This window comes from Heloderma suspectum, chromosome 2, assembly GCF_057233095.1.
Source record: "Heloderma suspectum isolate Gila_16-S chromosome 2, 16-S_ref, whole genome shotgun sequence".
Classification (NCBI taxonomy): Eukaryota; Metazoa; Chordata; class Lepidosauria; order Squamata; family Helodermatidae; genus Heloderma; species Heloderma suspectum.
Window position 1 is genome coordinate 212,936,714 of NC_139459.1, and position 13,376 is coordinate 212,950,089.

The following is a 13,376-nucleotide window of genomic DNA, read 5'->3' on the forward strand; positions in this document are numbered from 1 at the left end:
AACAACTACTCCAAGTACTTTGAAAAGATACAGTAATGAGAGAAGTATTTGATACAAATGGCAGTGAAGAAATCTTGACTTTAAAAATTACTCTTGTCCTAAATAATGTTAATCCAAAAGAAGCCTAATAGCTGCAGGATTCTATCCACATGAATGGACAGACAAGCTATGGATATTGCCAAGTCATTAAGTTACATAAGATATATTCCATACCTCAAGCTGAAATCAGAGAATTTACATGTAACAGTTCCAGAAACGCATGGAAGAACTGGGGAAAAGGAGCCTTTGAACTCAAATACAAAACATACTTACTCTTGGTTGCCAGTTTTCATACTGTTTCTGCAAATTTGCACCAATTGTTTCCAAAGCTTTCTGTGGCCCCATTGATAGAGGATCTAAGACACAAAAAAGAGTCATGAGAGTTTTGACCAGCATCTCAAGTGCACTTAAATAATTTGTACTTCTGTTAGCGGTGTGTGCACAAGTATCTGATTGCAGATCTATAACCCATGAAACTACTTTCTGCCAACCTAACGTATTCTCTGAGGATTAAAATTAGCAAACAAGGCACTTTGTATATATCCTGCACAGGTCATGATAAAGCCTTCTGCCTTGAAGGCAGTGCAGGAAGAGGTGCTTGCTAGAGAGGCTGAAGTAACATGAAAACTGTGAGTGTATGTGAGGTTTAAAGGAAGAGTGGCAATCTTTACCTCCCCAGTTAAGAGATGGGGAAGACAGGATACTCAGAAGAGAGCTGGGAGGAAGGCTGCTACAAGTGAGAGGTGTAGTACCAACCACAGTGAGTAGGGCAACTGTGGAGAATGCTGCCTTCATGGAACGGAGATCTACCTGGCATTGTATGTAGTGTATTTTTGTGTTAGGCTTTATTCTCTCTTGTTTGGCTATAAACATTTGGATTAGGTCAGTTTATTTGTATATTTTTACACGAAGTTGTATGGATTGATACTATTTTATATTTATCTATTAACACTATGGTTATTTTTGTAATTGTAGTTGTTCATCTTATGTTCTTGAACTGTTATATTTATTGCTATTGTGAGCTGCTTTGGGCACAATCTTGTGGGAAAGCGGTATACAAATAAATCAGTAAAGCATTTCTCCTCCTGTTTTTTTTTATTCCAGTTAGAGCCTGAAAAACAAGCTCAAAAACAAGATTTTTCTTAACTTAAAAACATCAAATCAGTGTGGGATATGTTGCGTATTCATTTTTCTACTGCAGTATCATAATACAATTATTAACGGCATATCTAAACTAGTATTTTGCAATTCAGTAACATGCAGTCATTTCTAAGATGTTACAGGAAAACCAAACATCTGCCCACAGCCAGCAAATCAGTTGCAGGGAAATCTCAGAATCTCAGCACCCAAACTGTAATTTGCTGTTGCTGAGAAAATGAAGTAATCCCAAAGATACCCTAACAGAAGGCACAGTGACTGCACCAGCCACAAAGATACAAATAAAGAACAGTCTCCGCACCTTGAATTAGAGCACCTTTCCCCACTCTAGTGCCCCTCAGATGTTTTCAACTACAAGTCCTGACCATTGGCCATGCTAGATAGGACAGATGAGAGCTGGAGTCCAAAATATATGGAGAGCCCCAGGTTGGAGAAGGGTGAATAAGAGAATCTCATTAATAAGCCATTTTCAATGGCAGATCATCTCCAATTTTAAAGCAATGTAACAAAAAGAACAAAGTTCTATATTCATTGGCAGTGAAGAACAGTATTATCACTGTGACATTTGTTAAGCACTTTTCTCTAGCATAGATCCTAGGGCCAAGCTAGACAGGACATTAGCCATGTGACTGACCTTTGTGTGCTTCATTTTTATTTACTAAACAGCAGCTGTGGGGGTGGGGGGAGCCTTCTGGATTGGGACTGCAGTGGGGGAAATATTGGATAATCCTTTGTTCCTTACTCACATCTGCTATTGGAAGAATTCATGGAAGGACCATGGAAGGAAAGTTATCATTAGTGCCAGTGCCACCTTTCCTCTTGGGTTCAAACTGGAAGTGGGGGGGGGGTGAATCTGGATCCAGACCAATGCAGGGACAAAGAATTAAATCCCTTCTCTCCCCCCGCCCAAGCCACGGCTCTGATCAGGATCAGGGCCCCCCATGGCTGTGTTTAGTAAACAATAACCAAGCATGCCAAGGCCAAATCACATGCTTAATGTCCCTTCTAGTTTGGCTCCAATGTGAATCACAAATGAACAACACTTTGAGAGTACACCTTAGTACATCTTTGAGCACTAACATGGAAACCCTTTACTCAAAGACAGGATCACTAAATTTTTATACCTGCAGGCCAATGCTCAGCATCAGATAGTAGTGCTCTTCACTTGAGCCCTTAAGAAACTGCATTTGAGGTTCTCTAACAATTGTGGTTTACTGCATTGAGATAGATGATCCTGTATTTCTTTCAAATGTTTAACATAAATATTCAGTTTCATAACTTCAGTACCATAATTTCAGAACATCAGAATTTTGGTGCGAGTGAAGATTACCAACACAAACCTTCAGCATATTTTATTCTGGAGTTTGATTTATTTCTTGCAGAAAAAAAGAGGGGAGGGGTAATATAGGTAAATACCTAATGCTTTTTCAAGGCCAAATCAAAATATTTCAAATGATACACAAGGAAAAAGTAATCCCTTGTGCTGCCCTGCTCGTATTTCATCAGAACAGAGGTCTCTGGAGAAGCCTACACTCAGGTATAATCAAGGCTACTGCTGTGCAAATACAGAATCCGTATCAGCATAGGATTCAGTATCCTGAACATTATAGCCCTCACTTTACAAAAAAGAAACTCTCATAAAAAGTTCTCAATATCCTACAACTGTGGAGAAAAATTTGAAAACACATGGGAAATGAAACTGCAGCAAGGTGGCGGGTGGCAGATACAATGCACAAGGATACTACTTCATAGCTCCCACTCCAGCTCACTTTCTAACAGTCTACACACACTTCCCTCCTTTCAAACCTTGCCAAAAGATGTGAAATAATCCAGGATTACCATACACTGGTTACCGGCAGAATCCTAGGGGCTTAAATATCTGATAACAGCACGGAGAAGACTTTATCATGTTTTTTCAGCCAAGGTATACGTTATAACAAAGGTAGCAGATAAATGCAAATATCAATTTGTATAACAGAATTAGAATCACCTTGGTACACAGCTTGGATTTCTTTGGCACAGAGTACCCACAGCCATAGGTGTAGTTTACAGAAACTACTGGGAGCTGAGTAGTTGAGATAAGGCACCCACTGAGCATTAGAATGACTCAAAGACTTGGAACCAGACTAGACATGCTACTAAACACTATATTGGAAACCATGTCAGAGTGGTTGGTAAGTAGGTAGATGGCATTAAAGGGCCCAATTTTCATTCGCACTATAGCTTTGTACAGTGAAGTTGCACATTTCACACCCACACACCTACAATGCTGGAAGAGCTGCTTCTGTTCACTACAGCACTAAAGCGAATGTGCATCCATCCCCCATAGCAATTTTGCTTCTTCATGGAAAAGTGACCAAAGAAGGAAAAGGGGGGGGGGAGCTATAACTCCCTGACAGTTTCCTGGAATGGTGCGAGATTGCACAGTTGGGCCGTCATGCCCTCATGGGGAGCCTTCAGATGCTGTAGTGGATAATTGTGGAACTACACTTCTTCATGGAAAAGTGAGCAGTTCTTGCCTATTCCCCTATTTTCCCCTATTTCCCAAAATGTACAGTTTCAAATTAGCAATTAGGGAAGGCTATCATTGTGTAACTTCACTGTAGCGGGGTAGCACGAGAGCACAGGACTGTCACTGTATTTGGGGAAAGCTGTCATTTTGTAACTGTAGTGCGGTATCAGGGAAGACTGTGCTTGTTTGGCTATGGTTGTCTCTCGGCTGTTTGTGAGATCTCGGGAAAATAGCTGTGCAGGTTGGACCAAAACGGCCACAATGGTTTTGATCGCTCTTGCCAGGCGACTCTGTAGGCAATCTGAATAGGCCACACTGAGCGCCAGATGAGATGATAATCCACGGTGGGTTAAATAACCCTTACTGCAGACCGTGGGTTATTAGAGTGGCTTATTTTGGCCAAATAAGCCATCGTGGCTTTAAAAGTTCCCAACAGATGACACAATAACCATTGATGGGTTAAATAAGCCATGGTGCCTTGTTTAACCCATTGTGAGTTATCATGTCATCCAAACCCAGTCAGTCTTAGGTTAAAAAAAACACAGTATACACCTTGAAATTTACCCTTAGTATTTTGCCACAATTTTATCCTGGGACCAAACTGAGAGGTGAAAAATAGACAAAAACTGTTTATGTTAAAGCAACTAAATTCTTAAACTTGTATGAATGCACACACACACACACACACACACACACACAAACCAATAATCATAGAATTATCTCCATGACACAATGGGGTGCCTGCGCAGAAAATCTGAAACTCTTGCTCCCATTTCCCCACCAAATTAAAGGATTATTTCTGAGATTTCCCTGGGGCTACAACAAAGCTTTGAGTATTGCAGAAGCCACTAACCTTCTTCAAGCTCTTTGATGTACCCCGAGAACACCAGTCTTCTATGAATTGATTCATGGAGAACCTGCTTTCTCAACATCAGTGTTGCAGTATAGCCACATTCCTTGGAACTGTTCAACTCCATGGCACAGTGCCCAGTATTGAAAGAATGCCTCTAACATAAAGGTCAATAACTGGCGCCTCCTGAGCTAAATCTGAATGATGCCATCTGCCTATCTGTCTGCCACAAATGCCAATCCCAAGGAAAAGAAGGGTCTAAATATGTAGCATCTATGGTAATGGGACTTAGCAGCAGACTGTTCAGTGGGGTGGAGCCTGCATGGGGTCTTGGCCCACAATCTCCCTTTCCCTCTCAGAGGGTTTTCAAAGTGTGTCATGAGTCCCTTTATGTAAAGAAAAACACATGGTCCTTCCCAAATGTTGCTACTGCAAATCAAAGAGAATTTAGCTGCTTATGTTTACTCATGTCTTGAGTTCTAGCTATTAACTATATGAAAGGAAAAGGCTCTCTAAGGAAGCAAAGGCACTCATAATCAACATGAAAGTTCTGCAAGGTGGAAGAACACTTTGCAGGCACTTTGTCTGACACGCAGAACACACAGTGGGTGAGCGATCAAGGAGGAGGTCACATCTGTCCACTAATTGTCCATACCTTCCTCAAAAGGTCCTTGTTAGCATCAAGTTACACAATACATTAAATATGTGGCATGCAGGGCCTCAATCCAGATCAGTACCAGTGTGCATACATTGGGGAGGTTGAAACCTTGCTCCTCCAATTACTTGTTTTCCAAAATTCTTCCCCTGCAAACAAAGAAAAACTCCATTGGTGCTAATGGAGGCTCCCCCCCCCCGGTGCTTTTTAATCCCCCCCCCCACAACATTTCAGAAAACAAGTGGCTGGCAGGTGAAGGTTTAATCCTCTCCTACATACTTGCAGTGGTCCCAATCTGGATTGGGGCACTGCATGCTTACTTTTAAGTAAAAAAACAAGGAGGATCAAGCTTCACACTATGTGTCTAATGTACAATGTAGTTTCACCCTTATTCTTTGAGAATAACAGAACTAAAAGTATCCTTCCAATACAGGACCATTTTTTTGGCAAAGCCAAGGCTGAAGAACTGGATCATTTCCAAATTATTTCCTGAAGCACCAATATGAATTTGTAAAAGTACATGCAAAGAGAGAATACTGAAATACAGTGCAAGTTCACCAAGGGAAAAATCTTGTCCTTGTGGACTCTAAAACGCCACAGGGAATTTGTGTAGTAGAGCCTGCCTGACACCATGGACACAAAGAATGAATGTATCATCAAGTGGTGAAGCAACAGCAGTAGCTCTAGGTAAAAATAACCAAGAAAGTAGAGCAGACATTTTCCTTATACAGATTATTTTTAGAAGTACTATAAGGAATTCTCAGCTTCATAGAAGTTTGATACTAGTGCTTTCAAAGCTGGCTTTGGACTAGACATAAATATGAATGGTACTATCAAATAACTTCAATTCATATCTATATCTACCTTTGAAGGTACCTTCAAGAGAGATAATACTTACCTAAGTCAGTAGCCTACATGCTGAATATAATGCACAGCTCGGCTAATTTAATTCTGCCCCCAAACATTTTTTTCTCCCTAAATGCAGCAGCTCTTTAATCTCTCTCCATCACCAGTATGGTGTGAAGTGGACAGAGTGTAGATCTGGTCCAGAAAAACCTGTGTCTAAATTCATACTTAGCCATGAAGCTCATGGGATGAACCTGGACCAGTCAGTGTCTCTCAACCTAACCTAACTCACAGGCAGTTGAGACAATAAAATCAGGAAAACCCACATCCACTATTTTAAGCTCCTCAGAGGAAAGGTGGGATATCGGATAGAGCAAGTTAGAAGAAGATATAGAAGCAGCAGTTCACCAAAAGACAAAAACTTTCAGACACCTTAAACTACTCTAGACAAGCAGTGCTTATGCAACGGAGCTAGATGATTTTGAACCATTTTTTGGGTGCCACCTTCAGGAATAACTCTGTTAAGTGCCGCTGTAGCAGATTGCTAAGGTGACCTAGAACTTACCAGTGAGCAGTTCTCCAGTTACCTGACAACTTGGATGTTCTCCCTTGCATGTTTTCTGGTCCATCAAGATGCCAAAGGAAAATCCAGCTCAAGCAACAATAACAAAGAAAAGTAATAGGAGACAGCTGACATCAGGCAAATGACTGAAGAGACTGGGAGAAGAGGAGGCAATAACAAGAATGGGAAAATGATAAAGCAGCCAGACGCTGTGTAATCGTAGCCATGGATCCTACCGAGAGTACCTGCTTTAGAGTTACCTTCAAGGCTAGAACTCAATAGGATCACTCCATACCAAATCAACAAAATTTGGCACTTGAGGGTTATATGATAGTCATGGGTCTAGTTCACATGTAACAACAATCCAGAGTACGGCTTGAGTATGGGTTGTCATTGAATCGTGAGTTATTGTTGAAATGTGGATTGTCGTTATGTGCAAACCCTGCACAACGGTTTAACTATGGGTTGTTAACCATGACCAACCCAGGAAGGGAACCCAAGTTTTGTTGTGGGGTTGTGAACTCTAGGTTGTTCCTGGCTAAATCACAGCTAAACCATAGGGTTCACACATAACGACAAGCCACGATTCAACAACAACCCATACTCAACCCATACCCTGGGTTGTTGTTATGTGCAAACCAGGTCATGGAGTTTGGGGAACATTTTACAGGGACATTATAAATATTGAAACGTATCTACACACAAAAATAATTTAAGTTCCTATCACTGAGGGAAGAGCCACACCCCACAAAAAGTCGTTTAAGGTCCCATTTCCCATAAAATGTATATTTTGAACATTGTAGTACCTTACACACATGTTGATTGGGAGTGAGGCAAAGGGGAGGGATTTTTTCATGTTTCAGAAATTTGGCAGCCCAGAACATCATGTGCGCATGAGAATTTTGTAATGAAAGGTACTGCGTGAACTGATCACGAGTAAGTGAATCAACATAAGCAAAGCCATTACTGTGTCTACTTGCATCAAACAAATAATAAATTGGTGCAGAAGTTCCTGAAAATTTGGAATGTTCCTAAATGTTTGTCCATCAATTAACTGCTGTATTTCTGCTAATTTTGGCATACAGCTCTCTAAATTTTTTAAAGAGATCCTGACCTTCAAAATGAGCCTTTAATGACTACTGTAGATAGAATGCATCTCATTGTATAGCAAAAAAGAACACGTTTTACAGGAAATGAGACAGACAAATTCTCAGAGGGGTATGGGTCTGCTTTCAATGATAAACACTTTTAAAGTTTTGGGCTGTAGATAAATTTCAGAATGTATAAGGACTCTGCAAAATTTCTCCCCCCAAAATCCATTTTGTTGTTCAGTCGTTCAGTCGTGTCCGACTCTTCGTGACCCCATGGACCATAGCACGCCAGGCCTTCCTGTCCTGCGCTCTCTCCCGGAGTGTGCTCAAGTTCATATTCATTGTATCGGTGATGCTATCTAGCCATCTCATCCTCTGCCGTCCCCTTCTCCTTTTGCCTTCAATCTTTCCCAGCATCAGGGTCTTTTCCAGGGAGTTTTCTCTTCGCATTAGGTGGCCAAAATATTGGAGCTTCAGCTTCAGTATCTGTCCTTCCAATGAGCACTCAGGGTTGATTTCCTTTAGCATGGACTGATTTGACCTCCTTGCAGTCCAGGGGACTCTTAAGAGTCTTCTCCAGCACCACAGTTCGAAAGCATCAATTCTTCGGCGCTCAGCCTTCCTTAAAGTCCAGCTCTCACAGCCGTACGTTGCTACTGGGAAAACCATAGCTTTGATTAGATGGACCTTTGTCGGCAAGGTGATGTCTCTGCTTCTGACTACGCTGTTTAGGTTTGCCATAGCTTTCCTCCCAAGGAGCAAGCGTCTTTTAATTTCATGGCTACAGTCACCGTCAGTGGTGATCTTGGAGCCCAAGAAAGTAAAATCTGTCACTGCTTCCATTTCTTCCCCTTCTCTATGCCAGGAACTGATGGGGCCAGATGCCATGATCTTCGTTTTTTGAATGTTGAGTTTCAAACCAGCTTTTGCACTCTCCTCTTTCACCCTCAACAAGAGGCTCTTGAGATCCTCCTCGCTTTCTGCCATTAGGGTGGTATCGTCTGCGTATCTGAGGTTGTTGATAATTCTCCCAGCAATCTTAATTCCAACCCGTGATTCATCCAACATGGCATTTCTCATGATGTACTCTGCATATAAGTTAAATAAGCAGAGCAACAATATGCAGCCTTGTCGTACTCCTTTCCCAATTTTGAACCAATCGGTTGATCCATGTCCAGTTCTTACTGTTGCTTCTTGACCCTCGTACAGGTTTCTCAGGAGACAGGTAAGGTGGTCTGGTACTCCCATCTCTTTAAGAATTTGCCACAGTTTCTTGTGATCCACACAATCAAAGGCTTTAGTGTAGTCAATGAAGCAGAAATAGATGTTTTTCTGGAATTCTCTTGCTTTCTCCATGATCCAGCAAAATTTGGCGATTTGATCTCTAGTTCCTCTGCCTCTTCGAAACCCAGCTTGTACTTCCGGTAGTTCTTGGTTCACATGCTGCTGAAGCCTAGCTGGTAGGATTTTGAGCATCACCTTGCTGGCATGTGAGAGGAGCGCAATTGTACAGTAGTTTGAACACTCTTTGGCATTGCCTTTCTTTGGAATTGGAATGTAAACTGACCTTTTCCAGTCTTGTGGCCACTGTTGAGTGTTCCAAATGTGTTGGCATATTGACTGCAGCACTTTAACAGCATCATCTTTTAGGATTTTAAATAGCTCAGCTGGAAGACTGTCATCTCCGCTAGCTTTGTTGTTAGTAATGCTTCCTAAGGCCCACTTGACTTCACTCTCGAGGACGTCCAGCTCAAGTTCAGTGACCGCACTATCATAGCTATCAGTGACATTATGATCTTCCCTGTATAGTTCTTCTGTGTATTCTTTCCACCTCTTCTCAATCTCATCTGCTTCTGTTAGGTCCCTGCCTTCTTTGTCCTTTATCATGCCCGTCTTTGCACAAAACGAATCCCTTGAGATCCCCGATTTTCTTGAAAAGATCGCTAGTCATTTTGTTTTCCTCAATTTCTTTGCACTGTTCATTTAAGAAGGCCTTCTTGTCTCTCCTTGCTATTCTCTGGAAATCTGCATTCAGTTGGATATATCTTCCCCTTTCTCCCTTGCTTTTCGCTTCCCTTCTTTCCTCAGCTACTTGTAAAGCCTCATCAGACAGCCACTTGGCTTTCTTGCATTTCTTTTCCTTTGGGATGGATTGAGTTGCTGCCTCCTGAACAATGTTACGGACCTCCGTCCATAGTTCCTCAGGCACTCTGTCTATCAGATCTAATCCCTTACATCTATTCCTCACCTCCACTGTATATTCATAAGGGATATGATTTAGGTCATATCTGAATGGTTTAGTGGTTTTCCCTACGTTCTTCAATTTAAGCTGAAATTTTGCAACAAGAAGCTCATGATCTGAGCCACAGTCAGCTCCAGGTCTCGTTTTTACTGACTGTATGGAGCTTCTCCATCTTTGGCTGCAAAGGACATAATCAATCTGATTTCGATATTGACCATCTGGTGATGTCCATGTGTAGAGTCGCCTCTGGTGCTGTTGGAAAAGACTGTTTGCTATGAGCAGCATGTTCTCTTGGCAACTCTATTAGCCTTTGTCCTGCTTCATTTTGTACACCAAGGCCATGCTTGCCTGTTATCCCGGTGATTTCTTGACTTCCTACTTCAGCATTCCAATCCCCTATGATGAAGAGGACATGTTTTTTTGGTGTTAGTTCTAGAAGGTGTTGTAGGTCTTCACAGAACCGATCAACCTCAGCTTCTTCGGCATCAGTGGTTGGGGCATAGACTTGAATTACTGTGATGCTGAATGGTTTGCCTTGGATTCGTACTGAGATCATTCTATCGTTTTTGAGATTGTACCCCAGTACTGCTTTCCCCAACCTTTTGTTGACTATGTGCGCTACTCCATTTCTTCTAAGGGATTCTTGCCACAGTAGTAGATATGATGGTCACCTGAATTAAATTCGCCCATTCTTGTCCATTTGAGTTCGCTGATTCCCAAGATGTCAATGTTCAATCTTGCCATCTCATGTTTGACCACCTCCAGCTTACCTTGATTCATTGATCTGACATTCCAGGTTCCTCAACAATATTGTTCTTCACAGCATCAGACTTTCTTTTCACCACTAGACACATCCACAGCTGAGTGTCCTTTTGGCTTTGGCCCAGCCACTTCACTCGTTCTGGCGCTACTTGGGAATTCCCTCTGCTCTTCCCCAGTAGTATGTTGGACAGCTTCCGACCTGAGGGGCTCATCGTCCGGCGTCGTATCTTTTAGCCTTGTGATACGTTCCATGGGGTTTTCTTGGCAAGAATACTGGAGTGGGTTGCCATTTCCTTCTCCAGTGGACCACATTTTGTCAGGACTCTCTGCCATGACCTGTCCGTCTTGGGTGGCCCTGCACGGCATAGCTTATGGCTTCACTGAGTTACGCAAGCCCCTTCACCACAACAAGGCAGTGATCCATGACTATGATGCAACTCTTGTTTGTTGATTTGGCCCGGAATGGCCCAATTAAAATGTCCAGCTGGTGCAATGGAATGGCCAATTATTCTAGTTAGCATCAGAATAGGTATTTTGGCTAAGTGGGATTCTTTTCCCTTTATTTTACTGTACAAAAAAAATAAATGAATTGTATTTATTCTACTTACTCAGATGTGAAAAAACCCAAGATAATACTATCTCCATCAAGTATTTAGTTTTAAGCTCTAAAATGTCCCTTCATATGGCTATCCTACTAACTGCAGTACTTTTAGCACGGAGAAGAAATAAATTTCCCAGAAAGAATGGAATACTTACTGTCCGGGGGGTGGGGGCGGTGGTATTTGCTACTATTGACTCTTATGGAGACACTGTGGCATTTTGGTCACATTTAAGGGGAATAGGCCAACTCTAACACTGCTTTACAGTTTGCCCATTTCTAGAGACGTTAACAAACCCTTCCACACTGTCTGCCTTGCTTTGATGCACAGCCTCCATTAAGCAGTGCATAAAAAAAAGATTTCAGTTGAATTGCATTGCTTCTGTTCAGTATTCAACTCATTTATACTACTCTTAAACAGTTTTTTTTCTTTTAGAATGCTAGAGGGCATCCATCTTTTTTAATGACATTTTCTACACTCTTATTGTGACATTTAATGCCTGGTTGGTCATAAAGCAAATCCAAAATAAAGGACAGGTGTCATTTCTCTAAAAGGGGAGAGGAAATATTATGGGAACACTGTCTATTATCTGGAGTGAAAACAGCACACCTAACCACCATAGCTTCCCAAAAGATGAATGTGATAGTGCTTTGCAGCTCTTTCGGGGCAAATTACTAAAGATATGTACACCTACCCTTCACTCTCCTTTAAGACATAACTGCTCGTTCCACTTTTAATCCCAGAGGGGGGCAGGGAGATTTAAGGGAACACAAAAGGAACAGAGTGCAAAAACATTAGTTACAAAGCAATACAATGGGGGGGGGGACTGTAGTAAAGGGACTGGCACTATCTATGCCCTGCCAGGCTTGTGCCAGCCAAGGCAGGAGGTGACCTTTTTCTGGAGAGGGGGCTTTCCTCCATTAGTTCTTCCTTTCTAATTTACTTCCCTCTCACTGACTCCTGGGCTGGCATAATTTTTTCACCTTCTAGGGGCATGTTGGGGGGGCAAGGGGGCTTTGGATCCAGTGAATCCAAAATCTCCCCCAATCTCCCCCAAATCTACCGCTTCCTCCACATACACACTGCCAGAGCAATGACAGCAGAGCAGTTTTCTGACACAGCAACGAGGAGGCTACCAGTGGCAGACCTCCTCCATCTGCAGAGGAGAAGATCCAATGTCAGAGAAGGAGCTCCAGAAATTCAACACCCCTCAACTGCCCTCCCTGGAAGCTTATGACTGTTCCCTTAGTGGCTGTTAAAATACTACCATATTTTTTAAAATGTACACAGAGGTAAATATCATGTGAGGCTCACATATATAAACATAACAGACATTGTACCAGGTGATAGGGAATGTTCAACTCAATGTAGATTTATTGCAGATACTAACTGCCTTTCTTCCACCTCCCACTTACTTGATGCTAGGGATCGGAATGCACAGAGTGCATGGAATGAGGCAGCATCACATCTCCCCACTAGTCTTTCACTAGATTGCTGGGCTGCAGGTGTGAAGGAGGAGATGCAGTGTTGCCTCTTCCAACAGTTCCATTTTCATATGAAGGTGGCTACACAAGTGAACAAAATCAGGCTGGGACAAAACATTTTCCAACCTTCCTGGAAAATGGGAAAATTGCAGCAGAACCAACATTGTCCAGCTGGTCCTCTGCCACTTACATAGCACACTGAGCAAGTGAGAACTGGGGAGTATCTCAGTTGAAAGGACTGATGAAAGGTGATTGCAAAGGTATGGTGCCTTTTCTTTGTTTGCTAGGAATACCAGCATGCTAAGTCAAGGCAAAAGGGAGGACTTATCACAACTATGTTTTATACTTGGTGAACTGATTTCCACAAATTTAAAATGAGTGATCGTTGAAATACTCCAAATACTAGTATTATTCCATTGCTGTTATAACACTTGTTTGTGGGGTTTAGACTGTAAGAGAGAAATCTATAGTTACCTCTACACAATCGAACAACTGTGCATAAAACTGTAACCTCTGTTAACAGCTCTGCAGTAAATGCCAAAGTCACTTTTTAAAACCTTATGTCTTCTTAGCAAC

The 13,376-nt window shown here is 42.0% G+C and overlaps 1 protein-coding gene across 13 annotated transcripts in view; it reads right to left on the bottom strand.

Annotated features, from left to right (window-relative positions):
• Positions 1-13,376, bottom strand: part of RPTOR (regulatory associated protein of MTOR complex 1) — a 493,211-nt gene that overhangs the window by 417,065 nt on the left and 62,770 nt on the right. For 9 of the 13 annotated variants that reach the window (XM_084837711.1, XM_084837700.1, XM_084837701.1 and 6 more), the window contains exon 3: positions 313-395. In XM_084837711.1, coding sequence (XP_084693837.1) covers positions 313-395 — 83 coding nt within the window. Of the gene's footprint in view, positions 1-312; positions 399-13,376 lie in introns of those variants that run through there. The other 4 variants (XM_084837705.1, XM_084837706.1, XM_084837707.1 and 1 more) reach the window with 2 other exon arrangements.